This window comes from Tupaia chinensis, unplaced genomic scaffold, assembly GCF_000334495.1.
Source record: "Tupaia chinensis unplaced genomic scaffold, TupChi_1.0 Scaffold000099_1, whole genome shotgun sequence".
Taxonomy (NCBI): Eukaryota; Metazoa; Chordata; class Mammalia; order Scandentia; family Tupaiidae; genus Tupaia; species Tupaia belangeri.
In genome coordinates, this window is record NW_006159563.1 from 5,403,232 (window position 1) to 5,430,615 (window position 27,384).

The 27,384-nt window shown below is 37.7% G+C and overlaps 1 protein-coding gene across 1 annotated transcript in view; it reads left to right on the top strand.

Annotated features, from left to right (window-relative positions):
- The window catches only part of HOMER1 (homer scaffold protein 1), a 168,729-nt gene that overhangs the window by 132,100 nt on the left and 9,245 nt on the right, over window positions 1–27,384 (top strand). The window contains exons 6-8 of the mRNA XM_027769956.1: window positions 3,940–4,096; window positions 9,227–9,337; window positions 9,942–10,022. Coding sequence (XP_027625757.1) covers window positions 3,940–4,096; window positions 9,227–9,337; window positions 9,942–10,022 — 349 coding nt within the window. The remainder of the gene's footprint in view (window positions 1–3,939; window positions 4,097–9,226; window positions 9,338–9,941; window positions 10,023–27,384) is intronic.

Consider the following 27,384-nt stretch of genomic DNA (forward strand, 5'->3'; position numbering starts at 1 on the left):
GTGTATACAGTAAGATCCATTCTTTCTTCATAGTGTTTTATGAGTTTTGACATATTTTTACAGTTGGGCATCCACCAATGTGATCAAAGTAGAGATTTGGGCTCACTTTTATGATCTTCACTTAACCTTAATTTGTATTTTTGAAAATCCCATTTTTAAATAGTCACACTGTGAGGTACTGGGGATTATGGCATCAACAACAGGGACCAGCAGGTGGCATGGTGGTTAAGACGCAGGACACTCCCACATGGCTGACCAGGGTTCAAGTCCTGAATCTGGTGGCTTGCTTTCTCACTTTCTCTCTCACTCTCACCCTCTGTCTCTGTCTGGTAAAAAAATAAATAAATAAGTAATTAAAGAATAAAATAATTATTAAAAAAAAAAGACATCAACAACATATGAATTTTGGGAAGACACAGTTCAGCCTATAATACCCAATTGAAAAACTAGTCAGTGTCAAAATGTAGGTTTTCTAACACTGTACTGCAGCACTTTCTGTCATCAACAAAATGTTCCATATCTTCGCTGCCCGGTATGGTAGCTAGGGGCCGAATATGGCTGAAGGGCGTGAAATGTGCCTCATGTGACTGAGAAGCACAGTTTTTAACTTTAGTTTTGAGCAGTTGAAATTTAAATGGCCACAGGAGGCTGGTGACTAACATTTGGACAGTACAGATTTCAGTTCATCTCTTCATTTAACATAGGAAGAACTGAGGATCTAAGTGGTTGAGAGATGGGTCCAAGGTCACACAGAAAATTATTGAACTAATTGTAATGTAGGCTGAGTTCTCAAATTCTTAATGGATCTTTCTATCTATAAAGTATAAAATAAAATTTAGAGAAATAAAATATAAAGTACCTTTGTCATTGTTCTGCTCCTGCTATAAAGACATGTGGTTGTATAATTTTTTTTTAAGAGAGATTTTTGCTATTGGGTGTGTGCGCTTGCTGGAGAGACAGAGACAGAAAGCGAGAAATCACCCCTGGGGGGATGGCCATGCTGCAGTCCCTTCTCTCCAGTCTCCTCTCAGGATTTTGGGCACGCACATACATGAGTTTTAAGCCACCAGATCCAGGAATAGAACTGTGGTCGACTACATGGGAGTCCCGCGATGTAAACATTTGCCATCTACTGGTCCCGTAGTTGTATAATTTTAACAAATAGATAATGAAAGTACATATTCAAAATCATTTTTGTTCTCTTTAATACTTAAAGGAGTGTAATATTTGTATATAATACATGTTTAAATTAGTTCAGTAAGATTTAAGTTGTGGGTCAGCTGGTGGCATAGTGATCAAGGTGACTGGACCCCACATGATTAGCTGCATAGTCACACAGGCCTGGTGACTTGAGAAACATGCTGGGTGTGTATGCGTGTGTGCCCAAAGTCCCAAAAGGGGAAATGGAGAAAGGATTGTGGCATGACTATTCCCCACGAGGGGTGCTTTCTTAGTCTCTCTTTCTCTGGCAAGCATATATACTCTCTGGTAAATTTTTTTTTTTTTTTAATTTCAATTGTCTAGGGGGCCAACAGGTAGCACCGTATTAAAGGCACTGGACTCCTGCATGGCTAGCTGCAGTTGGCGTCCCGGATCTAGTGGCTTGAAAATCACACCAGGCTCTTGTGTGTGCATGCATGCTCCAAATCTCAAGAATAGAGGACAGGGGATTAAGGCGTGGTCACCTCCCCTAGGAAGTGATTTCTCACTTTTCTTCTCACTGCCTCTCTATCTCTGTCTCTCTCTCTCCCTCCCTGGCAAGCTTATGTACGCCATGGCAAAAACCTTTAAAAAAAAATCAGTTGTCAGATTGAGAGATTCTTTTAAATTAAATTCAGGGTTCTGAAGGGAAAAAATTGGTAGATGGTTTTTTAAAAATATGTAATTCAATTAGAGCAGGTAAAATTGATACATGCTTTTGCTCAGAAATCTAAATCTGAGAAAAATCACTCCACAAAAGAAAAGTTAGAAAAGAGCTATAAGTGGTTTAATTAATAGCTTAGCTTACTGTTTTATTCTGTCCTTTCATGCATGTTTTAAAGTTTATTTCTTCCATGAGGACACGCACACACAGAGGCATAAACACCCTCAATAGGGTCTCATTCTGTAATTTTTCTTCTAACCCAGCTTTCACAACCAGCTAGGATCATGGACATGCACCGTATTCTGGTGGTACACAAGCCAACCCCAGGAACCAAACCTCAATTCTCCATGTGGCTTCCAGCATTGCAGAGAATTTGTGGCGCTGCCCCACTGTGCCTGAGCCTGTCTTCTCATGTTTTGATAAGATTTTCTTACATAGTAAACTTTAGATGCATTTTTAACTTATCACTTTAAACTAATTTTAGACTTAAAGAAAGGTTAGAAAAACTGTAGAGTCCACGTATACCCTTTACCAACTTCACTTTGTATTAGCATCTTATGTAACTGCAGTATAATGATCAAATTCAGAGAATTGGCATGATAGGCTACTACTAACTAAACCTCAGTTTTCACCAATGTCCCTTGTCTGTTCTGTGAACTTATACAGATCCCCCGGTGTATTTATTTATTTTTTCTTCTTCTCTATTACATTCCTGTCTTTCATTTTTTTCACACTTTTGAAGGATTTCCATCAGTTAATTTGCAGAGTGGGCCTCCGTTTAGGTTTATGTGATGTTTTCTCATTATTTGACTAAAGTATGCATTTTTGGCAAGAATAGCACAGGAATGATCTTGTGTCCTCTCCATGCAGCATATCAGGGGTTCATGATGTGATATGTATTATTCTGTAATGAGCTTTAGAAATTTGATGATGGAAACTATACTTGCTGTTATGTAATATATATTAATGCTACTATAAAATATTAATCCATCAAAACCACTTGCTCTGTGATGAAAATAACATACCAAACACAAAAATGGTGATTAAAGAAAGCTGTAAGCAATACTAATTAGTTAATGGGATGAGGTTAGTAGAATTTCACTAATAGAAATGAACTGTTCAATGAGAAAGAGAAACAACCTTTTTCTTTCAAATGAGGCAGTTCTTTCTTTATTGGGAAGTTAAGAAAGGAATTACCAAGAGAGGGGTCTTCCCAGTTAATAGAATTGCCTTTGTAATAGAAAATGGTCTTTACTGAGATACTTTTTTTTTTCAGAGATTTTTCTATAGGGCGCGTGCGCTCACCAGCCAGACAGAGACAGACAGAGAGATAGAAAGCGAGAAATCACCCCCCAGAGGGGATGGTCATGCCACAATCCCTTCTCCTCCATTCTCCTCTTGGGATCTTGGGCACACACGCACACGTGCCCGGCGTGAGTTTAAGCCACTGGGTTGGGGACTCGAATCGTGGTCGACTAAGTGGGAATCCAGCGACATAGCCATTATACCAACTGCTGGTCCCAACTGAGATACTTATTTCTATGTAACTTTTCAAATAGAACATTAAATGAGAGAAAAAATTATTGCTTTAGTCTTCTATATCTGATACTGGAATTATGGCAGAACTTTAGTCATTAGAACCAATTCCTGGGCCTAGCCTATTATATAAAATCAATTTTATTGCAGCAAATTTTAAAAATTTTGGCATTTAAATATTCTGAATAAGATGAAATAAATAGCCCCAGCCTGGTGGTATAGTCGGTAGTAGACCAGATTGTATAGCTGGAGGTCACATGCCAACTGTGGCTTGAGTCCTGGCCCTGAGCACGTGCACATGCCCAGGATCCTGGCTGGCTGGTGGGCTGGCGAGCTGGAGGACTGGAGGAAGTGGGACTGCGGTGTGAATGAATCCCATGGTTCCTCTTTCTCTCTTTCTGTCTGTCTCATGTGTATACACACATTCTATTGTGAACGTTTTTAGACCAAAAACCCTGTAATAGAACTAAGGATTGCTGTCCCTTCAAAGTATCAATATGCAGTGTAATGGATAGAATTTTCTTTTTCTTTCTTTTTAGTTCAGCAATCAGCAAACACTGGGAGGCTGAACTGGCTACCCTCAAAGGAAATAATGCCAAACTCACTGCAGCCCTGTTGGAATCCACTGCCAATGTGAAACAATGGAAACAGCAGCTTGCTGCATATCAAGAGGAAGCAGAACGTCTGCACAAGCGGGTCAGTTCAGGGCCCCTGCCTGTAGGCACTCAGGGATAACGGGTTTCCTTGGTGAGAGCACATGTACAGGTACTGAAATAGATTCAGCACAGGGACATCTGGGGAATACTGATTTTCAAAACATATCTGTCTATCTATCTGTCTAAATGTATGTTGTAGTATATGGGTTGTCTGGCTAAGAAAAATATTTTCAACAGGTTAATGAAAACGAAGAATATGTAGCATTTGAAGTCGAAAGACCTAATCACAAATTTCAGTTCTGCCACTTAACTAGTTTTATCCCCTTTGGTAAATTATCTCCTACTTTCAGTTCAATGTTCTTATCTATAAAATAGATGTAGAGTTCTCATTCATTGAGATACTTAAATGACATGTAGTTGCACTGAGTCAAAAATACATATTTATACAATTTATGTAAAAATCGAGACACTTAAGTAGCCTAAGTTACAATGAGTCAGTGAGCTGCTGTCATTTTTATTACTTTTTTTTTTTTTAAGAAACAAGTTGAGGGACTCCCAAATAGTCAACTGCAGTTTGCATCCCGGACCCGGTGGCTTAAACTCACGCTGGGTGCGTGTGCGTGCATGCCCAAGATCCCGAGAGGAGAATGGAGGAGACGGGATTGTGGTGTGGCCATCCCCCCTGGGGAGTGATTTCTCGCTTTCTGTCTCTCTGTCTCTCTCTGTCTGTCTGGTGAGCACACATGCCCTATAGCAAAAAACCTCTCAAAAAAAAAAAAAAAAAAAAGAAACAAGTTGAATAATACAGGTAGAAAAAATTTTTAATAAGAGTTAATAGTAGCGGGACCAGCAGTTGACGTAATGGCTATATCGTTGGACTCCCATGTAGTCAAACATTGTTTGAGTACTGGGCCTTGTGGCATAAACTCAAGCCGGGCGCATGTGCATACGTGCCCAAGATCCCAAGAGGAGAATGGAAGAGAAGGGATTGCAGCATGGCCATCCCCCCAGGGGTGATTTCTCACTTTCTGTCTCTCTCTGTCTTTCTGGTGAATGTACGTGCCCTATAGCAAAAAACCTCTCCAAAAAAAGAGGAGAGAAAAAAACCTTAATAGTAGCAATCTGAGGCAGAAAAACAAAATAAAAAATTCTAATACCATTAGTATCAGAGGCCCAGACAATTATAAGGAATTTTTAAAAATTCAGAACATAGAAAGACATTCATCAAACAGGAACCAGGTGCCATTAATTTCCCTTTTTAAAAAGGATGCCAAGGAGTGAACTCCACAGACAATAAGGAATGGGATTATTCTAACAATGTATTTTGAAGAATATAATAGAACTGGATAACAGAAGAAGTAAGGTAAAGAAGGGATACAGACAGGGAGGGAGAATTAGAAACCTGCACCAATATCATTCTATCCTGTGTTTAAAAATTAACATGTGACAGGAGATAGGGAAAAGAATTGTTTAATGGGTATAGGCTTTTAGTGTTATAAGATAAAAGTTATAGTGATCTGTTTCACAATGGTATGAATATATATGAAAGGTTTTTTAAAAACCTCATGGAAAATTCATATTATTAAAAACCAAGCAAATTGCAAACAATTTTGGCTCCAGACTAACTTCTACTTTAATCCCATTTTCCACGAACTTTTTGAATTCTCTTCATACTGAATACTACTGAACTGTACACTTAGAAGTAATTAAGATGATAGATTTTTATCTTTTTCACGTCAATTTAAAAAACTAACCGCATGGAAGTCACAGCCAATAAATATTCACTAAAGAACTATCAAGTCTCCTCTGTATTATATACTGTCTACCCTTAAGGAATTCTCACTTTAAATAATGGAATATTAAAGAGCTTAAGAAAAGAAAGAAACGGCATCTTTTTATTTGTTCACTTATTTATAATTTCTAGTGCTCTTTTTTTCTTTCTATGGATCTGAATTTCCACCAGGTTTCATTTCCCTTCAGCCAGCATTATCTTTCTTTAGCACATTTGTCTACTCTGAGGATATTGGCGACAAAGTATCTGAGCTTTTATTTAGACACATTTTGGTCTTGATTTTAGGTCATGTTTTCCTAGTTTTTCGCATGTCTAGTCATTTTTAATTGTATATTGGATGTTGTAAATGAGATGTAGAGTGCAGTTGTGTTCTTTAAATAATGCTGATCCCTTTGTTTCAGCAGGCAGTCAGATTGCTTGTGGGTTACCTTGAATTTGTGGAGAGATGGATTTATGCTTCATTAGAACGGATTTATTTCAATTGTGTCTTGATCCTTGGGTAAATCATTTAGTCCTAGTAAACCTTTCTGTCTGAGACATAACCCTTTTGCGGGTTCACCAGAAAGCTTGGGTGTTTATCAAAGCCCGCTAATCTGGCAGGAATGGAACTGTAGATGTCCTCTGTGGTGAGCACCGCCACAGTTTGGCTCCTTTAATCTTACATCTGAGTTCTTTCAGTCTCCCAGCGTTTTTCCCACTGTCCTGGACTACTTGAATTTGAACCTGTGCATGTTTAATTGAAGGGTCATCTACAGATTTGTGGGAAGCCAATATATTTATTTGCACGTCTTCCTTTCACACAAGTATCTCAGTTTCTAGCTAGTCTACTGTTTTGAGGAGTCTCAAAAATCTTCAAGTGTCTCAGGAAAATAGATTATGGGTTTCTCCTTAATTTAACTTCAGTCAGGTAGCACAACCAGATGGCAAAGTGCCCTCCAGCAAAAAAAAAAAAAAAAAGTATAAATGTGTGTGCGTGTGTGTGTGTGTGAGTGTGTGTGTGTGTGTGTTTTAAGGTTTTCCGCATTTAGGGCATAGGTGCTCACTGGAAAGAGACCAGAGACAGTGCAAAATCACCCAGAGGGGATGGCCGTGCTGCAATCTCTTTTCCTCCATTTTCTTCCTGAGATTTTGGGCACACACTACACATGTCTGGTGTGATTTTTAAACTACCTGGTCTAGGATTCGAACTGCTGTTGGCCTTGTGGGAGTCCTCCAAACCACTTCTCCACCTGCTGGCCCCTAAATGTGTATTCTACCCAATGTGACTCCTTCAATCTTTTGCCTGGTTTGATTACTCAAACCAGGATCTTTAAACGGTTTGCTTTGACATTTTACCCACAGTTTGCAATTGTTATCAGTGGGAATGTTATTCTAATTGAAACTATTATTACCAAAACTGGAGTTTCCCTTAAGGAACTTATCATCTAATTGGATAAAGGAAACTAATGCATATCAAATAATGAAGAAGTAATTCTTGAGATTTTTAAACAGTTTTTCTGTTCAGTATTGTGAACCAGAGGACAGAAAGGTTTTGAGGGCTTAAGCAGAGATGAATAGCTTTCTGAATAAAGTATGTGTTGAGTGGAGAGTTGAGGATTTGGTCGATTCTGACTGTTTTTCAGAGACAAGAGAGAACATTCTGCTTAAGTCAGTGAACGTGATTTATTGCCATGAATATGGTTTGTTCATAGGACAAGGAGACTTGTGTGCGTTTAGTTAGAAGGATACGCCAGGGGTCCTAGGCTATGAGGATGGTTAAATAGGCCAGCATAAGCCTAAGGCCACTAACCAAAGGATCTGAGAGTTTAGAGTTAATACTGTAAAAACATGAGCCATGACTGCTTGGGGAGAGCCTGCTGTGTATCCCGATCTGTGATAACAGTGTGTGTGTGTGTGTGTGTGTGTCTTTGTGTTCACTACTGTCTGTACTGACTGTTTTAGGATAGAGTAGCTTCTAAGGACAGTGCCTTTCTGTGTTCTCTTAAAAAATATTAAGTGCTCCTTAAAAATTATATTTCTTGTCGGGCCCCTCAGTAAATTCTTTTTTATTTTATTTAATTTTTTTTTTGGAGAGGAAGAGGTTTTTGCTATAGGGCACATGTGCTCCCCAGAAAGACAGAGAGACAGAAAACGAGAAATCACCCCTAGGGAGGATGGCCATGCCGCAATCTCTTCTCCTCCATTCTCCTCACAGGATCTTGGGCACACACGCACATGCGCCTGGTGTGAGTTTAAGCCACCGGGTCCAGAACTCGAACTTCAGTTAACTACGTGGGAGTCCAGCAACATAGCCATTATGCCAACTACTGGTCCCCCCTCAGTAAATTCTTATTGACTAAAGAACTCTTAGGTCTTCCATAAGAAGCACTGCTGATATAAAGTCATTCTCCTATTGGAAGAGTTCAGTTGTATTTTAAGTGTATCTTTTCTTCGAGATTCTCTTACATTTTGGAAATGTATTTGAGAAAATTTTCACTCCTGCAAGGCCAGTTTTCAGAACTCGCTTTCAATTTGAAGGCTAAAGCTGTAGGGCAGATGGCTTTCTTAGAAATGTTTTCAGAAGATATTTTTAAAGATTTTCATTGTAGGAATTCTGTACTATTAACCACTTAATTTGAGTTTTCTTAACCTGTAAATAATAATTTCCTATGGTCTTTTTCTCTTCTCTTAAAATTTTTTAAAGATTTTTTGCCATAGTGTACATGTGCTTGCTGGAGAAAGAGACATAAAGGGAAAGTGAGGAATCACTCCCTTAGGGAGGCTAACCATGCCAAAATCCCTCCTCCATTTTTCCCCCTTGGGATCTGGGGCACGCATGCACATGTACCTGGATTGTTTTTCAAGCCACTGGGTCCAGGACTTGAACCAGAGAGTCAGCCATGTGGGATCCAGTGCCTGAGATCTAGTGCCTTAATCACCATGCCACCTTCTGGCCCCTTAAATTTTTTTTTTTTTGGAGAAGTTTTTGCTATAGGGCGTGTGCGCTCACCAGACAGACAGAGACAGAGAGATAGAAAGCGAGAAATCACCCCCCAGGGGGGATGGCCACACCGTAATCCCTTCTCCTCCATTCGCCTCTCAGGATCTTGGGCACACACGCACATTCGCCCAGTGTGAGTTTCAAGCCACTGAGTCCAGGACACAAACCGCAGTCGACTACATGGGAGTCCAGCGACATAGCCATTACGCTAACTGCTGGTCCCTGGCCCCTTAAATTTATAATTTTAAAGAATTGATTCATTCTATCCTGTCTTCATATTTCTGAACATTGATTTTCATATATTGATTTTAAATGCATTCTTCACTGACCAGGGGCTGATTAACAAGAAATGCTTTGAATTTGTCAATTAATTTAACTGGATTCTCATTTAATTTTAGGTGACTGAACTTGAATGTGTTAGTAGTCAAGCAAATGCAGTGCACACCCATAAGACAGAATTAAATCAGACAATACAAGAACTGGAAGAGACACTGAAAGTGAAGGAAGAGGTATTTGTTACTTTTCACCCATTTGCAATCTAGTGAATATATGTGTACAAAATATAGTTTTAGAGTCTGGGTCACATTTGAAGGTATTTTGTGGACTAAAAGTATGGTTGTGGGCTTTTTCCTTTAGGATGTAAAACTTTTCTTGAGACATGGTTCCTATCTCTTTCGTTATTGTTTCTGTTGTGAACTGTGGTGAGGCTGACTGAGGTGCTACTTGTAGCCTTCCTACAACCAGCAGAAACCCATTAGAGGTTACATGAATTTTATATGTTGTTGCTTTATCTACTTTCAGTCAAAAGCTTTAATATCCTAGGAAAGAATTATCTCCACAAAGCTTGAAACAACCTTAAAATGTTCAGAGTGTTGTTTCTAAGCAGTGCTACATGAAAGCCACTGATTTAGACTTGTTTGTTGCTTAAGATTATTCTGTTTGTGACAGCATACTTATAAAGAGATTAATTCATTCCTCTAAAAGTCAGTATAAAGGAATTTTTTTTAAATCACTTTTTTCTAAGAACTGGAACAACAATTTTAGGGAAAAATATTTTCCCTTTCCTTAATGTAGCTTAAATTTGTGTTAAAGACATTGTTCTGCCTTTTCTAGGAAATAGAAAGATTAAAACAAGAAATCGATAACGCCAGAGAACTACAAGAACAGAGAGATTCTTTGACTCAGAAACTACAGGTGAGCTATAATAACATTTTTTATTCATTTCTGCATAGAAAGGTATTAGTCATTCTTTCACATAGTAATGTCTTTTTTTCCTGAAACTCTATTTTGTAAGTTTTGGTCATTTTTCTTTTCCAGGACTTTTGATTTATGCCCAATCTCTGATTTTTCAAAAATTACCTGGTAACTTTATCTCAGTAGCTTTTAATCATCATAGGTGGACATTTATAAATTGTCCTTAATAAATGATTTTGGAAACTTCTGCTTTGAACATAAAAAATATTTCACATGTAAGGAAAAATTTCATAGTCGATTTCATTCATATTAGAAATTCTGCTCAATTGTTTACACAAATTATAGCAGTAGTTATGTCCTAATAGAACTCAAGGTAGTGCTGTTTTTCTTTATTTCGTCTAATCATTCTTACTTTTTTCTGTGTGAATAGTATACTTTGTGAGTCTAGTTTACTTGCATACATCCTATGTCTGTGGTAGTTAGACGTGGTTAAGAGAAGAATTTTCAGAATTTATTGCCGAAGTCCTCTTTTGCTAGCTCAAGCACTTTTTTTACACCCTCGTGGCTAGCACTCATTAAAGAAGGTTTGAGACCATTTTAGGACAACTTTGGAGAAGGAATAGTGTACATATTGGATCAGGAATTTGGGATAAGGTGTGATGAGAGGGACCTGCAAGCCCAGGATTCGAAGGAGGACCTATTGCAGATTATAGTAATGGCCAGCATGTGTCTAGTGCATGCTGTATACCAGATACTATATAAGCATTTTACTTACACATGCACTTAGTCCATGTATCAGTCATCATAACCCTGAGGAAGAACTCAGGTTTGGAGAGGTTAACTTGTCCAGCCTATATTTAAATGGAGATGGTAAAATTCTAAAGCTTATTATATCCTTGATCACCAAAATGTAACAGTAGAGACCCCTCATAAAATAAACAAGTTCCCTATATGAAATAATTCCTCTCTGTCTCTCTCATCACTGACTTTTGGCAATCTGTGAAAAATAAGATGGCTTGTTTTGGCTTGGTCTGTTGAATTTTGTTTCAAACATTTTAATTGCCTGTGTGGGTTAGTGGTCCTCCACTGGGGCAGTTTTGCACCCAAGGGGATAATTAGCAACATGTGAAGACATTTCTTTTTAATTATCAGAAGGCACTTGTACTCATGCGAAAGAGAGAGAATACCCCAATCGGGTGTGGTAACATTGCCGTTCCTTCTCCTACATTTCTTCATCCTCTTGGGATCTGGGGCATGTGTGCACACAACCCTGATACGGTTTTGAAGCTGCAAGAGCCAGAATTCAAACTGTGCTCAGCCATGTGGGATCTGGTTCCCTTAACCAATAGTTTAACCACTAGGCTGGCTTGGCAATTTTTATTTTCACAGCTGGGTAGGGGTGTGGTTCCTACTGACATCTAGTAGGCAAAGCAGGTCTTGTTCTAAACATCAGATTGTCCAGGCCCAAAATGTCAGTAGTGCTGAGTTCGAGAAATTCTGGTGTAGAACTAAAATATGTAGCTTGGAGTCAGGGCTGCAAGGAAGAGGGAAAATTCAGTCTGGTTTTTGTTTTCTGTTTTTTGGTTTTTGTGTACTTAGAATGATTCAGGCATATGCTAAGAAAGCACTTACATACATTAGCTCTAATTCTCACACTAAGGATATCCCTGTTTTCACAGAGAAGACAGTTCAGAGGTGTTAACAAGTTTAATTAAGCACTTAGCTAGAATATACTGTAGCCTAGATTTGATTGATTCCAAAGTCTCTGTTCTTTCTGCATTTTTTCCCCCACACGTTTCAAGCAACAGTCGCCCAAGCCATCACTAATGATTCTTTTTAAATGTTTTCCAGTTATACATACATTTACATTGTCCTACTTATGAGGGCAAACCAAGAGATGATTTATTCACATCAAAGTTTTTTTTTTTTTGATAGGTTTTCACTAGAGGGCACGTACGCTCGCCAGAAAGAGAGAGAGAGACAGAGATAGAAAGCAAGAAATCACCTCCAAGGGGGGATGGCCATGCCGCAGTCCCTTCTTCTCCATTCTCCTCTCGGGATCTTGGGCACGCACGCATACACGCCCGGCTCGAGTTTAAGCCACCGGGTCCAGGACTTGAACCGCGGTCGACTACCTAGGAGTCCAGCGACACAGCCATTACGCTAACTGCTGGTCCCCCACATCAAAGTTTTATGTTAATACTTCTAAGTGTATTTTATCGTTGATTGAGCAGTAACTGAATTGTACAGCTGGCACCTGAATTTATGAATATCATCTCTTAGTCTTTATTTTTACCAGAGGGTGCATGTACTCACTGACGAGAGAGAAGGAGAGAGAAAGTGAGAAAGCAATCTCCCTCTCTCACCATGAGGAATGGTCATAGTGCAATCCCTTCTCCTCCATTTTTCCCTTATTTTGGGATTTTGGGCACACATGCACACACAGTATCTGTGTTTCTCAAGCCACCAGGTCTGGGACCTGAACCATGCAGTTGACCATGTGGGATCCAACCACCTTAACCACCATGCTGTGATTTGGCCTAGTTCTTATTCTTTCACTGAATATCAAAATAATTGTCAAAAACAGTTTACCTAGGACAAGACAGGGAAGCTTTTAGAAAACCTGAGAATTAATTCTGAAAGACCAAACCACAGGCATATCTTACCTTTTTTCCAGTTTGGAAATAGGCTGGTCCCTCCCACTCAAAATCTTAACATCTAATCAAAAGTCTTAACATCCTTGAACCTCCATCTAATTTCAGTCAAGAAATTTGGAATATTATTCCTTGAATGGTAAAAGAAATTCTGAAATTGTAGTCCATGGTGATGGATTGGAAGTATGAGTACAGATTAAAAAAATCATAGTTATTGCTAAATTAAGGATATTTTGATATAGTATTTATGATTTTCAAGTTTTGGATAATTAGAGATATTTGAATATTTCTACCTATCAATGTAGTGTGCTCATTTTCAAATTTTTTTTAGAAAAATTCAGATAAATATACTTAGCATCAAAAAAATCATTCACGCCAGGCGCATGTGCATGCGTGCCCAAGATCCCGAGAGGAGAATGGAGGAGAAGGGATTGCGGCGTGACCATCCCCCCTGGGGGGTGATTTCTCGCTTTCTGTCTCCATGTCTCTCTCTGTCTGTCTGGCGAGCGCACACGCCCTACAGTGAAAATCTCTCAAAAAAAAAAAAAATCATTCGTTATTCCATCATCCTAAAGCTAATCATCATCCCTGGCATTTGTTTTTCCCAGTGTTTGTTTAGATAGTATTTTCTTTACATGAGACATATATAGATAACATTTTTTACCTTGCTGTCATAAATTAATATTATGTCATATCAGTAGGTGCATAGTATTTTCCTGTAAAGATGTACCATAGTTTCTTCTTATTCTTGCATGTGTGGTAATTCATTTCTAGTGTAATATAATAATGATGTCACAATGAATTGTACCTAAATCTTTGTCTTTCTGATTTTTTAAGATGAATTTTTTTTTAACGAATTGCTTGATGTCACCATTTTAAATTTTTTATGCAGAGAAATTGATGTCTTAAAGGTCAGGAGACCTACTGGATATTGGTCTCTACCCATCTTTGTTATGTCAAAGGAAACAAAAGAGTAGCCCACTTTTAAAAAAATCTTCTTAAAAGACTTATTTATTTATTTAACTCCTTTTGTTATTATTTTTTAATTTTACCAGAGAGAGAGAAAGGGGAAGTGAAGAAGCAAGCTGTCAGATCCAGGACTCAAACCATGGTCACCCATGTGGGTGGGAATCTAGTGCCTTAACCACCGCACCACCTGCTACTCCCCAGTTTTCTTTTTTTTTACTGTTATTTTTCACTTTGAGTAAGACTAAGCAGTTTTTCAAATGTTTATGGTCATTTATCTTCTTTCTGTCGCCTTCACGTGGAAGGCACTAAGTGCATTTTTACCTTAGAGATACAGAGTATCCTTACAGAATTGTAAGCACCTCCCTCTCCTCCCCAGCTCCCCGCCTCCCTCCCATCTCCCCAGTCTTCAGGTGACTGGCTTCCACTTGTAATTTAGGTCTCGATTCAGGTGTTAATTTCTCTGATTTACCAATTTAAGCACTATGTGCAGGTCCCTAGCACCACCCCAGGTATTCTTTGTAATATAATTTTGTTTAGGGTCAGCCAGTGGCCTGGTGGATCCTGCATGACTGACTGCATGGTTCAAGTCCTAGACCCAGCACCTTGAAAAAACACACCAGTTGCCTGTGCCTCTGTGCCCAAAAGGAGAAATGGAGGAGAAAAGTTACAGCCTGACTATTTCCCGCAGGGGGTGGGGGTGGGGGTGGGGGTGAGGGCTCACTTTCCCTCTCTCTTTGTGTCTCTCCAGCAAGCACACGCAGCCTCTGGCAAATTTATAAAGAACTTACTGTTTTTTGTCTTTCTTCTCGTGCTTCTCACTATCTGAAATTATCTTGTTTGTTTGCTTCCATTTTATTTTTAAACTTTTTATTTTGAAATAACTTCGTCCTTATAGAAAACTTGAAAGAAACAAAGATTTTCATATACCATTCGCCTACATTCCCCAAATGCTAACATTTTTGCCATATTTGTTTTATTATCCTAGGTCTTTATAAGTATAAATATAATGTTTTTCCTGAACTGTTTGAAAATAAGTTACAGATATCCTTTACCTCTAAATACATCAATACATAGTTTCTAAGAATAAAGACATTCTCTTACAGAACCATCTTCTATCTATAGATCTCAGTCAAATTTCCATAATTGTCCTAATAACCTCTCTTATAAAAATATTTAATTACTTTTCTGGCCCAGGTTTTATTCCAGGTTCACTCATCCACTTTGTCATCTCTCCTTATTTCCATGTCCCAGACACCCCAGATGTGGCCAGTGGGATCCCCTTCACTCTCATATTTGTGTCTTTTCGATGTGACCCAGTCATTTTTTGAATAAATTTTCATATTCTAGTACAGTCAGACATTCCAGGCTCATCTTATGTTTCCTCAGCCCCAGCCCTGCAATTAGCTATTTGTCCAGAAAGCCTTCTATTGGGTTGTCGGAAAAGTTATGAGGTATTTCTGCATAGAAAAACATAGAAAAAAATGCATCATGACTTTTCTGATAACCTAATCATTTCTTTTAGATTGGTATTTAGGGCTCAAGATCTGAACATGAGGCATCCTTACTGCTATTGAGGTATCATTGTTCCTCAGCCCTCTTAGCAATCAGCTAGATATACTCACATTTCACATTATATTCATTTGAGTAACTATTGATTTTTTGTTTTAAATTTTTGCCTTAGAGAACATGTGCTCGACAGAGACAGACAGAAGGACAAATACAGTGAGAGGGAAAGTGAGAAATCACCCCCCACAGTCCCTTCTCCTCCCAGGATCTTGGGCAGGCACGCATAGGTGCCTTGCGCGATTTTCAAGCCACCAGGTCTGGCACTTGAATCCTGATGACCCTATGGGAGTCCGGCAACATAACCTCTATGCCATCTGTTGGTCCTTGATAACCTTTTTTTTTTTTTTTTAATTAATTTATTTATTTTTTAGTTTAAATTTATTTATTTACTATACATCTTTATAGCATACAAAATGAGATTTTCAACATTGAAATTATCCTGATAATCTCTCATTGCAATAGAATACTATGGAGTTTATTCTAACCTTTGTTTCCATATTTGTAGCTCCTTTCCCCAGTGCTAAAAAACCTGGTTCCCATTATCCACAATGTATTTACCTATTTGTTCAGTCCTAGAAAACACAGAGATAGTTTCTGAATTGCCAATTAACACTACTATGGGGAAAAGGAAATTTTACTAATTAGAGATCAATGTAATTCTTTGTCTTTAGCCTGTGTTCAAAAGTTAGTTGGGAAAGGCTGCCTCCAAAGACTAGCGATTAAGGGGAGCTGATCCCATATAGGAGACCACAGTTCAAGTTGTCTTTAAAAAAAAAAAAAGAGAGAGAAAAAAGAAAAAGTTAGCTGAGAAGCTGAGCACAGTGGCATGAGCCTACAGTCCCAGCTACTCAGAAGACTGAAGCAGGAGGATTGTGAATTTGAACTTAACATGGGCAAAAAATGAGACCTTATTTTTAAAGGAAAAAAAAAGTTGAATTAGTTCTTCCTTTTTTTTGGAGAGTTTTTTGCTGTAGGGCGTGTATGCTTACCAGAGAGACAGAAGGCGAGAAATCACCCCCCAGGAGGTATGGTCACACTGCAATCTCTTCTCCTCCATTCTCCTCTTGGGATCTTGAGCACGCACGCACATGCACACCCGGCATGAATTTAAGCCACCAGGTCCCAGACTCGAACCACAGTCGAATACATGGGAGTCCAGCGACATAGCCATTACACCAACTGCTGGTCCCAGTTCTTCCATTCTCTCTTTTCCTTTGGATAGGTTAGTGATTTGAAATGCAGTTATTTTCATTTGTGTCTTTTTATATTCCACTTTAGGTTTTTTCCTCTCTCTTTTTTTTTTTTTTTTTTTTTTACTTTAAGCACACCGTTTTTTTTGAGTATATAAACCATTAACATAGTTTCAAAGTCAGAATCATTCAGAAAGATATCTTCAGAGAAATGTCATCCCTGTTCATTGTAGTCTACATAATTTCATCCTATTCTTCTTCTTGCCTGGTTCCTATCTGTCCCCTATAGTCTTTTCTTCGTTTTTTTTGGTTTTTTTTTTTGTTTTTAACATAAGTATATAGATAAATGGGTGAAGTTTGTTTATCTTGTTTTTTAAATTTGTTATGAGGCATGTGTGCTTGCTGGAGAGAGACTGAAGGGGGAGGGAGTAAGAAACAACCCCCCATCCCCCCAGACATGAGTATACTGTAATCCCTTCTCCATTGTCCTCTGGGGATTTGGGGCATACACACATATACCCAGTGTGTTTTTCAAGTCGCTGGGTCCAGGACTTGAACCATGTAGTCAGCTCTATAGAATCCATCTGTCTTAATCACTACGCCTCTGGCTGGTGGTGGGTGAGATTTATTTCCTCCATTTTAGGTTTGCTTTTTTCTCCTAAATATATTTTGGAAATCACTTGACTAGTTCATAGGGATCTTGTTTATTCTCTTTTAGAGCTGCATAATATTTCATTTGTGTGTGTGTGGTAGTTTGCTTGAGCACATTCTGCCAAGTCAGAATTTAGATCGGTTTTAGTGTTCTGCAGTAACACTACAGTGAACCACCCTGTGCATAGATACTTGTTATTCTTGGAGGTTTATCTTCAGTGTAAATCCTTAGAATCAAACTTTCTAAGTGAGAAGGTAAATACATAATGAAGTTTTGTTAAATGTTAACAAATCCCCCTCCAGGAGACATGGTACCAGTTCCCCCTCCTATCAACTGTGAGTGCCTGGTTTTCTGCAGCTTCACCAGCAAAATGTTTTTATCATCCTTTTTAAAGTCTTGTTAATGAATGATAGGTGAGAAATGATATCTATAATTTGTTTCTCTTATTATGACACTGAACATGTTTCATAAGCTTAAAATCCATTTCTGTATCTTTTTTTGTATGTATGAATTGTCTGTTTATGCCTTTCATCCCCTTTTTATTTCATGGAACAAAAGACTTTTTTTAAAAAAAATAGGTTCTTTTCTCCAAACTATATAAGAATTTCTTTATATAATTGTGATTATGTTACAAATATTTTCTCCTGGTTTGTCATTGTCTTTTGATTTTGCTTAAGTTTTTTTTTTTTTTATTGTTTCATGTAGTCAAATTTATCATCGTTTTTGTTTATTTTAGAAAGAATCTTTCTGGGTCATGATCCTCCCAGCTGGGACCACAGGTATACACAACCACACCTAGCTTTGATTTCAGGCAAAGTTTTTTTTTTTTTTCCCCCAGTTTGTGGTAGGGTGTGTGCACTTGCTGGAGACAAAGATAGGGAAAGGGAGAAATCACTCCCGAGGTGGGATGGCTACACTACAACCCCTTCTCTTCCATTCTCCACTCAGGATTTTGGGCATGCACGCACATGAGCCTGGTGTGATTTTCAAACCACAGGGTGTGGGACTCGAAACAGTCTGTCTTGTGAGATCCAGCTGCATTAACCTGTCCCCAGACAAGGTCTTGCTATGTTGCCTTGGCCTGCCTCAAGCTTGGTCCTTCTGCCTCAGCCTCCGAAGTAGCTAGGATTGTAGGTGCCACCACTGTGCCCAGTCTTTTAGATTGAGCCAGAACTGAACCTGGGCATCCCATGTGGTCTCAGCCTGCAGAGCACATTGTCCTAGCAGCATGTGCTGCACCACAGCTGGACCATGTCCCTTTTTATTTATTTATTTATTTATTTATTATGTATTAATTTTTTTAAAGAATGCTTCTTGCTTGTGAATTACAGTTAGAAAACTCTTTACTATATTTGATTTATTTAGGAATTTCATCCATACTTACCAGTAGTAGTGGTATAGTTTCATTTTTTTGTATTTAGTTTTCTTATCCATTTAGGGTTTATTTGTGTGTGTGTGATATAGATAACTAATTTTATCTTTTTCCAAATATGTTTTATAACTCTCTGTTGTGTACCCTTGTATTTCCAGTTATCTTGTTGCCATTTACTTAAAACCTCACATTTTTTCCAGCAGTTTATTTAATTTCTATATACATATTGGTGTATTTCTGGGCTTCCTGCTTAATTCTACTGGTTATTCTATCTGATCATGCAGTAGCATCACCTTGCTTCAATTATAGAGATTCTGTGGTATGTATTGGTATCTACAATATGTATTAGTAGAACTAATCACTCAGAGGGGCTTTTTAAATTGGTTTTCTAAGGATTCCTACCTATTTAGTTTTCCATAGGAATTTTAATATTTATTGTGATACCAATTTTAGTGTCAACTAAAAATTTAGCTCTATAGAAAATGTATTACTTATTAGGTCGTCGAGAAATCATTATGTGTTTTTCTATGCAAAAATGCATTATGACTTTCCTGATGACCCAATAGAGTTTATAATACAGCTTGAATATTTCTTATCAAACAATGTTTTAGACTTTGGAGTTGTTTGGATTTTAGAATATTTGCATACATAAAGTGGGATTCTTAGGAAGGGGACTCTACTCTATCATAGCTGAAGAGGATTGGAAGGGTCTTTTTTTATCCCGGGGATGCTAAATAAACTGTGTCTTACACCCTTGTGTTTTGCCAGCAACCTAGTCAGATGAGGTCAGTTGTAGAATTTTTCACTGTAGCATCATGTCAGTGCCCAAAACGTTTTTGATTTTTGAGCACTTCAGATTTTTTATTTTCAGATTAGGGATGCTCAACCTACATAATTTTAGGAGAACTGATATCTTCATAAGGTTTCATCCTGTCTTAGAAAAAGTGATATCTTCCCATTTCTTCACATCTACTTTTGAGTTTTTCAAGAGAGTTATGGGAACCAGCAGTTAGCGTAATGGCTATGTCACTGGACTTCCACGTAGTCGACCGCGGTTCACATCCCGAACCCGGTGGCTTAAAACTCACGCCAGGCGTGTGTGCGTGCGTGCCCAAGATCCCGAGAGGAGAATGGAGAAGGGATTGCGGCGTGACCATCCCCTCTGGAGGGTGATTTCTCGCTTTCTGTCTCTATGTCTCTCTCTGTCTGTCTAGCGAGTGCACGCGCCCTATAGCGAAAACCTCTCAAAAAAAAAAAAAGAAGAGTGTTTTACGCATTTTAGCATGTGGATTTTGCATATTTTTAATTGTTTATTTGTATGTTTTTTATCTTTTTTGCTATTGCAAATGGGATTTTTCTCTACCATTTTATTCTTTAATTGGATTATTGTTTGTATGTATGAAAGCTATTGGATTCGTTTTGCTTATTTTATATCCTGCTACCTAATTAAATTATTTCATTGTTTGAGGTCATTTTACCTCTTAGTCTACTAATTTTCTAGATTTTCTAGTATAATAGTATATGATTTGCAAGTACAGGTGATTTCACTTTTTCATATGCCTCTTGACTTTTCTTGGAAAGTTACACCAGTTAAATCACCAGTATGGTGCTGAACGGTATGGAGGGAATGGACCTACTTCCTTGCTTAGTCCCTGACTGTAGGCAATACTAAAGGCATTGTTCCATTAAATGAAATGCTGGTTTTTATACTAACGTCTATTATTTTATCTTGTTAAAAGAATGTTCTTCATTCCTATTTTCTTGAGTGCTTTTTACCAAGAGTGTTGGGTTTTGTTAATGGATTTTTTAGTATCTGTGGAGATAACCGTAATTTTTTCCCTAGATCTAATAATATTGGCTATTATATCAATGGACTTTTTAATACTGAATCACCTTTGCATTCCTGGAATAGATCTCACTTAGCTATTGTGTGTGATTTTCTTATTGTGGCATTAAATTTTGTTCTTTATTACTTACAATTTTTCATGATATTTGTATGTGATATTTGTAATTTTCTTTGATGGGGGTATTTATAATATTTAGATATCAAGGTTATATTTGCTTCATAAAATAATTTAAAAGATTTTAATTTTCTGTATCTTAGAATAATTTATGTCATATTGGAACTATCAGTGTATTGCCCTCTAAGGTTTAATAAAACTCTTCCCCCTTGATGCCATCTTTATATCGGGTTAATTCCTTAAATACTCTATTTCTTCCACAGAGACAAGTTTGTTTAAACTTCTATCTAAGCTTTCTTTTCTTTCTTTTTTTAAATTAATTAATTTATTTTAGATACTTAACATCACCAAATGTGATTTTCCAGCCAGAATACACTGTAAAGTGGTTTAATCATACATGTTATTGTAAACAAATGATTTTCCATTTCTTATTTCGTGTGTGTGTGTATATACATATATATTTTTTTTTCTTTTTTTTTTTTTACCCCCTATTTCTCACTGTCCCATTTCCCATCCTCCTCCCACCCTGTCTCTGGTTTCTGCAGTTGCTTTCCATTCCTTTATTCTTTCCCACATTGTATTGATTCACAACGTATCTTAATTAATCTAAATACTTTCCATAGTAAGTTCAGCTGATATATACATATCTGTGAACAAAAGTTGACTTTAGGCATGAAACTCTGAGGGTCGAATGAATATACTATAAAATAGCACATAGCTAAGGCTATGCAGCTTACTGTGGCCACTAAATAGGTATTTTTTAAATACTTTTTTTTAAATTTCAAGAACAGCAGTTTTAGCTTTAATAAATCAAAATGAAAAAAAATGGTAAGAGAACTTTGCTTAATACTTAAAGCTAGGAAACAGGTTAGGATTCTGTTCTAATAGTAGGTACATGGACCTGTCCACAACTTCAGAGAAGACAAAATTTCTTAACACTGGAAAACAAAACATAGAAGGTCAGTAATATTTCAGTCAAAAGTCATAAAATTCTATTTCACCAGTTCAGACTTCATGTACTTTATTTTCTGTTGTGTTCCGATCTTTAAGTTTAAATTCTGGAAGATAACGTTCAACTCTGGACTTGTCCCTACCATTAAGCTGGCCATTTTCTTAGCTGTTTTATAATTCTTATTTCTGTGTGTCTGACTTCAGTTTTCCTGGGGTAGCACTCCCTTCAGAACTTCTTGGAGAGCTGGTTTGGTATTGATAAATTCTTTCAGGTTTTGTTTTTCTGAGAATGTTCTTGTCTTCTCTTCCCATATGAGGATGATCCTATTTGGGGTCCTTTGTATTTCTTGGATCTGGATCTTTGAGTGCCTTTCTAGGTTTGGGAAGTTTTCTTCCAGGATTTCATGGAATAGATTGTCAATGCCCTTATTAGTCTCTTAATCTTCTGGGATACGGATTATCTTGATGTTTGGAATTTTAATGGTATCTAGTATTTCTCGTATTTTATTCTCATTTTTGGGGGGCTATTTTCTCAGTCTTCATGGCAGATTTTACTAGTCCAACGATCTTGTCTTCTACATCCGATACTCGATTTTCGATATGATCTAGTCTGCTTTTAATACTTTCAAAGGAGGTTTTGACTTCCTGTGTTATAGACTTCATTTCCAACAGTTCCATTTGATTCTTTTTTATTGTGTGTATTTCCTCTTTCAGCTCTTGCAAGAACTTCACCTCCGGAACTCGTCGGCTTTTTTATTCTGGAGTTCATTGTCTCTCTTCTCTTCCATCTCTGTTAGTTTTGTCACTATGAATATTCTAAATTCTTCATCATACATTTCCATGAGTTTCATTGTACTGTCTGTGGATGAAGCGGAGTTTTTCTTTTTCCGAGGGGCCGAGGTATTTTCTTGGTTTCGCGTATTTCTTGTGCCATCATCTGATGGATTATTTGTTTCTTCCTAATTTCTAGAAGATTGATCTGAGCAGAGATGCACAGGAAGAGGTGGTCGGCAAACTCTTTGGCATTGCATTTTTCTCCCTTTGTGTCGCTGATTCAGTGGGATTTGAGAAATATGAGAACCTGGGACCAGCAGTTAGCATAATGGCTGTGTCGCTGAACTCCCATGTAGCCTACTGCGATTCGAGTCCCAGATCCAGTGGCTTAAGCTCACACCGGGTGCTTGTGCATGCATTCCCAAGATCCTGAGAGGAGAATGGAGGAGAAGGGATTGTGGTGTGGCCATCCCCCTTGGGGGGTGATTTCTCACTTACTGTCTATCTCTGTCTTTCTGGTGAGCGCACGCACCCTATAGCAAAAACCTCTCCCAAAAAAAAAAAAAAGAAGAAAAGGAAAGCAATATGAGAACCCCAAATAGTATTCGGATTTTGGCAACTTTTTACTTAGACTTGTCTAGACACTAAGTGAGTGGAGGCTGAGCTGCAAAGTGATGAGGTAAAAGAAAAAGGATAAGAAAACAAAGAGAGAAAAATGGAAAAAGCAAGCAATCAAAAAATTATTTATTTGTTAATTTTAAAAAACAAAAAGTGAAAACTCCATGGCACATGCACTGCATAATATCGCTAGATCTCAGCTCTCATGGCAGTTCAGTCTTCTGGCCTGCCCTTCCTGTTTGCCTAGGTGGGACAGGGGAAGAGGAGGGAATTATTACCAAGATAAAGAATTCAGAGCCAAGAAAAAAATTTACCTTAAAAAATTTTTTTAAAAAATAGAGTAAGAAAATGAAAGACTGAGACAGAGAGACAGAAAGAGACAGAGAGAGATAGAGAGAAGTATACAGGGGCTCTACCAGGGTAAATTCTCAGCAGAACATCTTCATTGCCTTATCTCTGAAATCCCTAGATCTTAGCTCTCATGGCGGGCTCCGCCTTCTTCTCAATCTTGGTTTTCAAATACTTAATGGGAACACTTATCATTTCTTACTTTATAAGTGTGTTCTTTATCTTTTGCTTTGTTGGTTAGCTAAAGTTAGTAGTTATGTGTCCATTTTGTTAAGTTTTTTTAAAAAACATAATTACCTTTGAACTTACACCTTTAAAAAATTTTCCTAGTTGCCTGTGTTCATATCTAAACTTCTATTATCTGACTTCTTACTTTCTAATGACATCCCGTAACTCTGATCTATTATGTCTAATCTATTAATAATGATTAGTTTATTCTGCTTTCCTTTTTCTTTTTTCTTTCTCCTTCTTTTTAATTTTTTTTCTAGACAGAATCTCACAATGTTGTGATCCTCCTGCCTCAGCCTCCCAGCTGCATTACAGGGGTATGACAGGGTCTTACTTCATTGCCCAGTCAGCCTTGAGCTTGATCCTGTCCCTCAGTCTGCTGGGTCATTGGGATTACAGGTGTACACGACCGTACTCCACCTTTTATGTCATACTGGGAACTGAAACTGGCCTTTTCCTCCAGTTTTTCAGTTGTATTATTCCTACCTCTTCAGAATACTTAAAATATTATTTTTTGAGCAGTTAATCACCTTTGTTTTAGTTTGCAATATACACTGAATATGAGGGGTCTTCAAAAGTTTATAGCAGATGCATATTCTAAAAATATTGTTCATTAAATTAAGACCTTTTTTGGACCAAAATAAACTTGTGCTTTAATTCCATCTTACCATGAACTTTTGAAGTCCCCTCATATTCGGTGCTCACTGTGCTGGTCTATTCGTGCTGCCATAACAGAGTATATCACATATTGGGTAATTCATAAAGAACGGAAATGTAAGTTCTGTAAACTGGAAAATCCAAGAGAAAGCAGCAACAGGGTTTTGGTTGTCAAGTGAAGCTTCCAACACGACTACAGTCTCCAGAAGGAGGAAAGTGGAATTCTCACATGGCTAAAGCAAGCTAAACACTTGAGCATCTTTCATAAGGGCCTGCATTTCATTCATAAGAGTGGGAGTTCTCGTGATCTAACCATCTCTTAAAGGCCCCCCACTTCCAGTTACCATGTTGGCTATTAAGTTTCAGTGCCTGAACTTTGGAGGGGGCACATTCATGCTATAGCACTCACTGTCAGTTTTTTTTTTTTTTTTCTGAAATTTCCAGAGCATTCTACTACTTGGATACAGCTAATCCTCTTGTGCATGGTTCCAAAAGAGCTCATATATAGGTATTTCCTGAGTTCTTGCATATTTAAGCTTTTTAAAAAAAAAAAAGACAGCATTTAGATGACAGCTTAAAGATAGAAAAGATTTATCTTTTATATAAAATTATTGAATCATAGTATTCTTTGTTTGAGTTACTTAAAAACAACAATGTCATTGCTGGTGTGAGTGTGCATTTGCTGTAGTCCCCCCTCCTCATTCTCCATCCCATCAGGATTCTGGGAACATGAGTACACAACCAGCATTATTGCAAGTCACCAGAGCCAGGACTCAAATGTTAGTTGGCCATGTGGAACCTGACTTCCTCTACCTAAAGATTCACTGCTATGCCACCAGGCCTGCTCTGCATTTTGCTTTTGGGAGAAGTCTGATTCCAGTCTAATTCTGTTGCTTGTAAGTTTAGGGCTTGTGTTGCTTCTGTGAACTGACAATGTTTTAAAATACAAAATGTAATAGATTTACTAAGGTATTTATCAGGACTGATAGTTGGCAGTCTCTGTTCTCAGGTACCCGGTGAGTGCTGGTGCTGTGAATTTGTACATGCAAGTCTTCCTTCATTTCCAAGAAGATTTCTGGTATAACGATTGTAAATATTCTGTTCTATTGTATTGTTTTTCTTCTTCAGGAACTCCAGTTGTACACAATCAATAGTCTTTCTTTGTCTTCTACCTCAGCTTCTTTCTCTCTGGCCATTTTCCCTATTTTAATCTCATTTTCATTCTCTTGGATTTTTAATAATAATAATAATTGAATTAAAGATAGTGTTTATTCAAATATATTTTTCCTGGGTGCTTAGTAATTATATCTTCATTTCTAATATGATTTTGCCCTTTTTTTCATGTTTTAAAAATTTATTCATTCACTGTATGTCATTATAGTTTACAAAATAAGATTTTCCAGCTTGAATACACTGTATATTGGCTCAATCAAGGATTTTGCCACACGTGTTAATATCAACAAATTATTTTTTATTTCTTAATATTTTACGTCTGTCCCCGCCCCCGATTTCCTGCCTCTCACCCTCTGCCATTTCCCACCCTCCTCCAACACTGTCTCTGGTATCTAGATTTGCTTTCCATGACTTTTTTTTTTTTTTTCACATTTTATCAATTCACAAAAGATCATAATTAATCTAGGTACTTTCAACAGCAAGTGCAGCTGATGTATACATATCTATGAACACATGTCTGACTTCAGGCATAAACCTCAGTGAGGAGAATGAACATACTATAAATATAAGGTAGCACCTAGCTGGAGCTATATAGCTTACTGCAGTCATAAATAGGTATTTTCTAACACATTTTTTAATTTCAAGAAAAACATTTTTAGTTTTAATAGATCAAAATCAAAAAATGTTAAAAGAAATTTGCTTAAGACTTAAAGCTAGGAAAAAAGTTAGATTTCAGTTGAAACAGTAGGTAGATGAACCTATCAACAGTTCAAGAGCAGACAAAAATCATTACATCTGAAAAAAAAAGCATGGAAGAAAATCAGTAATGTTTTAGTCAAAAGTCATAAAATTCTATTTCATCAGTTCAGTCTCAGGTAATTGATCTCTCTTCTGTTGAATTTGCACTGTTACTGTGGTCCGATCTTTACGTTTAAGTTCTGGAAGTTAACATTCAGCGTTATTATTGATCTTTCTGGACTTCCCCCTGCCATTAAGTTGGCCATCCTCTTGGTTGTTTTCTGTACTCTTATTTTTGTGTGTCTGATTTTAGCTTTCCTGGTATAACACTCCCTTTGGAGGAGAGTTGGAGAGTTGGTCTGGTGTTGGTAAATTATTTCAGATTTTGTTTATCTGAGAATTTTTATCTTTTCTTCCCACATGAAGGATATCCTTGGTGGATGTAGTATTTTTGGTTGAAATGGTTTTTCACTTAACATTTTGAATATATTTTCCCACTCTTTTTTGCTTGCATTGTTTCTGATATGGGGTTCGATGTTAGCCTGATGGGATAGCCTTTGAAAGTAACTTGACATTTTTCTCTTGCCAGTCTTAGTATCTTGTCTCTGTCTCTGATTTTGGTCAGTCTGGCTGTAATGTGCTTGGAAAAGATCTTCTCGGGTTGGTTCTATCTGGGGTCCTTTGTATTTTTTTTTTTTGTTTGGGTATTTGAATGCCACTCTAGGTTTGGAAATTTTCTTCCATGATTTCATGGAATAGATTATCAATGCCCTTGCTAGATTCTTCACCTTCTGGGATATGGATTATCTGGATGTTTGGCGTTTAATGGTATCTGGTATTACTCTTATATTTCTTCTCATTTTGGAGGAGTTATTTTCTCAGTCTTTTTGGCGAATTTTTTTAAGGTCAGAGGTTCTGTCTTCTACTCCTGAGATTCAATCTTCTGCATGATCTAATCTGCTTTTAATACTTTCGAGGGAGGATTTCCTGTATTACAGCCTTTTTCTTTCTTTTCTTTTTTTTTTTGAGAGATTTTTTGCTATAGGGCATGTGTGCTTGCCAGAAAGGCAGAGAGAGACAGAGAGACAGAAAGCGAAAAATCACCCCTCGGGGAGATGGCCAAGCTACAATCCCTTCTCCACTCTCTTCTCAGGATTTTGGACACGCACACACACACACGCCCAGCGTGAGTTTAAGCCACTGGGTCCGGGACTCAAACTGCGGTCAACTACATGGGAGTCCAGCAACATAGCTATTATGCAATCTGCTGGTCTGTACAGCCGTTTTCTCTAACAATTCTGTTCATTTTTTATGGTGTGTATTTCCTCTCTCAGATCATGCAAGAACTTCCTCACCTCTTGAAACTCATCTCTTTTCTCCTGCACCTTTTGCAGTTTGTTGTCTCTCTTCTCTTGCATCTGTGGTAGCTGTGTCATTATTGAGTATTCTAAATTCTTTATCTGACATTTTCACGATTTCTGTTGTATTGTCTGTGGAGGATGAGGAGTTAT